Source organism: Egretta garzetta, unplaced genomic scaffold (assembly GCF_000687185.1).
Source record: "Egretta garzetta isolate BGI_Z169 unplaced genomic scaffold, ASM68718v1 scaffold123, whole genome shotgun sequence".
Taxonomy (NCBI): domain Eukaryota; kingdom Metazoa; phylum Chordata; class Aves; order Pelecaniformes; family Ardeidae; genus Egretta; species Egretta garzetta.
Window position 1 is genome coordinate 247,439 of NW_009259182.1, and position 1,477 is coordinate 248,915.

General features: G+C 49.1%; 1 protein-coding gene across 1 annotated transcript in view; it reads left to right on the forward strand.

Annotated features, from left to right (window-relative positions):
- SIX3 (SIX homeobox 3) overlaps window positions 1-1,477 on the forward strand; it is a 15,871-nt gene that overhangs the window by 13,820 nt on the left and 574 nt on the right. Inside the window, exon 3 of the mRNA XM_009635676.1 lies at window positions 1,211-1,325. Within this exon, the coding sequence (XP_009633971.1) occupies window positions 1,211-1,325 (115 nt within the window). The remainder of the gene's footprint in view (window positions 1-1,210; window positions 1,326-1,477) is intronic.

The following is a 1,477-nucleotide window of genomic DNA, read 5'->3' on the forward strand; positions in this document are numbered from 1 at the left end:
GGGGCCGAGGCGGGCGGTGCGATTCCGGGCCGGGTTTCTGCAGAGCGGGCGGCTCCGCGCCAATTGTTCCCGCTCCTCTGCCTGCGCGGCGGGACCGGCGCACGGACACGCACACCCACAGCCCGGAGCCCTTTGCTCAGGGAGAAAAAGGGAGAGAAGCCTTCAGGAGATGGGGAAACGTCTTTGTTTTTCTCCTCGTCCCCGTTTCTCTGTTTACACCACATGGCGACCTGGCCCTCCGGTCGGGGGTTTCCTGTGCATTTATGCTTGCGTTTATTCTCGTGTCTCTCGGTGTCTTTTATTATTATTTTTTAATTTCTGCTTTGCCACCATAAAAGCGAGGCACCCTTCTTTCTTTTTTTCCCCTTTCTCGTCACCCTCCGTAAAAGTTATTTTGCAAGTGAAAATGGACCCTTAATCCAGTTTGACACACTGCTTTTATTTTAATTTAAGTTTGGCTACCGCTGTAAGCGTGTAAACAAAACTTCTTGTCCTTGTAAATGCTGTGTCTTAAATTCCTCCTAATTATAGCACTGGTGCTATTGATTCAAGATTCTGTAGGAGAAATGCAACCTAAAAGTGCCTCGCCATTTAATTTCCATTAAATGGGAAACAGATCAGCTTAGGACTGTAAATAAACAGAAGTTGCCTACGGATGCTTTTGTTGACTCAACGCTGTTGACAGCAGATGAATGCACCGGGAATTGTAAATGGGAGAAAAATCAAAGACGCTGAAATTAGACAGCTTAAAATAATGAGAAACGTAGAATAAATCGGCTACATTTTTTTTCTGTTCTTCGCAGGCAGTTAAATAGAAAATACCCCGGTGAGAAGCAGTTGAGCGAAGAGTGTATTTTGATTCACGCTGGCAGTGCTGTGCTAGGCGCTAGAGGTTGGGGCTGGCTGCTCAGCCCGGGACTTTCCGCCCTCACGCTCGAATCAGGCCTTCTTTGGCTTTCCAGAGGAATAAACGGGCGCAGAGGAACATCCACAACACGCTAGCGAACATTAAAAAAAATAAATTATTGCCTCTTAAAAAAAAAAAAATTGTTCAACGGCAACATACCCTTAAGCTTTGACGGTGAAAGGACCAGCACTTTAGAGCCAATTTTGTCTTTCGGATGGAAAAGGGACTTAAATTGCGAGCGGAGAGAAGCGCTGTGTTCCACAATCGCCCCTTTTATTTTTAGTTTTTTAATTTTGTTGGTAGGGTTGCCTCCCCGGGACAGGACCTTCCTCCTGTCCTGCCGCAGACCCCAGAGTATTTATTTGCCCGCTGGAAAATATTTAGTCAGACATTCGCCGGAGCGAAACGTGGGGACCCTGTACGGTTCTTTCCCGCTACAGACCGGTCCTTGCAGCTTTCCGCGGTGGCCAAGCGTTTCGGGAGCTCGGGCAGGCGCGGGTTTCTCCTAGGCCCGCCGTGGCGCGGGGGGGAATGGCCGCCCGGGGAAGGGGAAGGCGCTGCTCGTGTTTT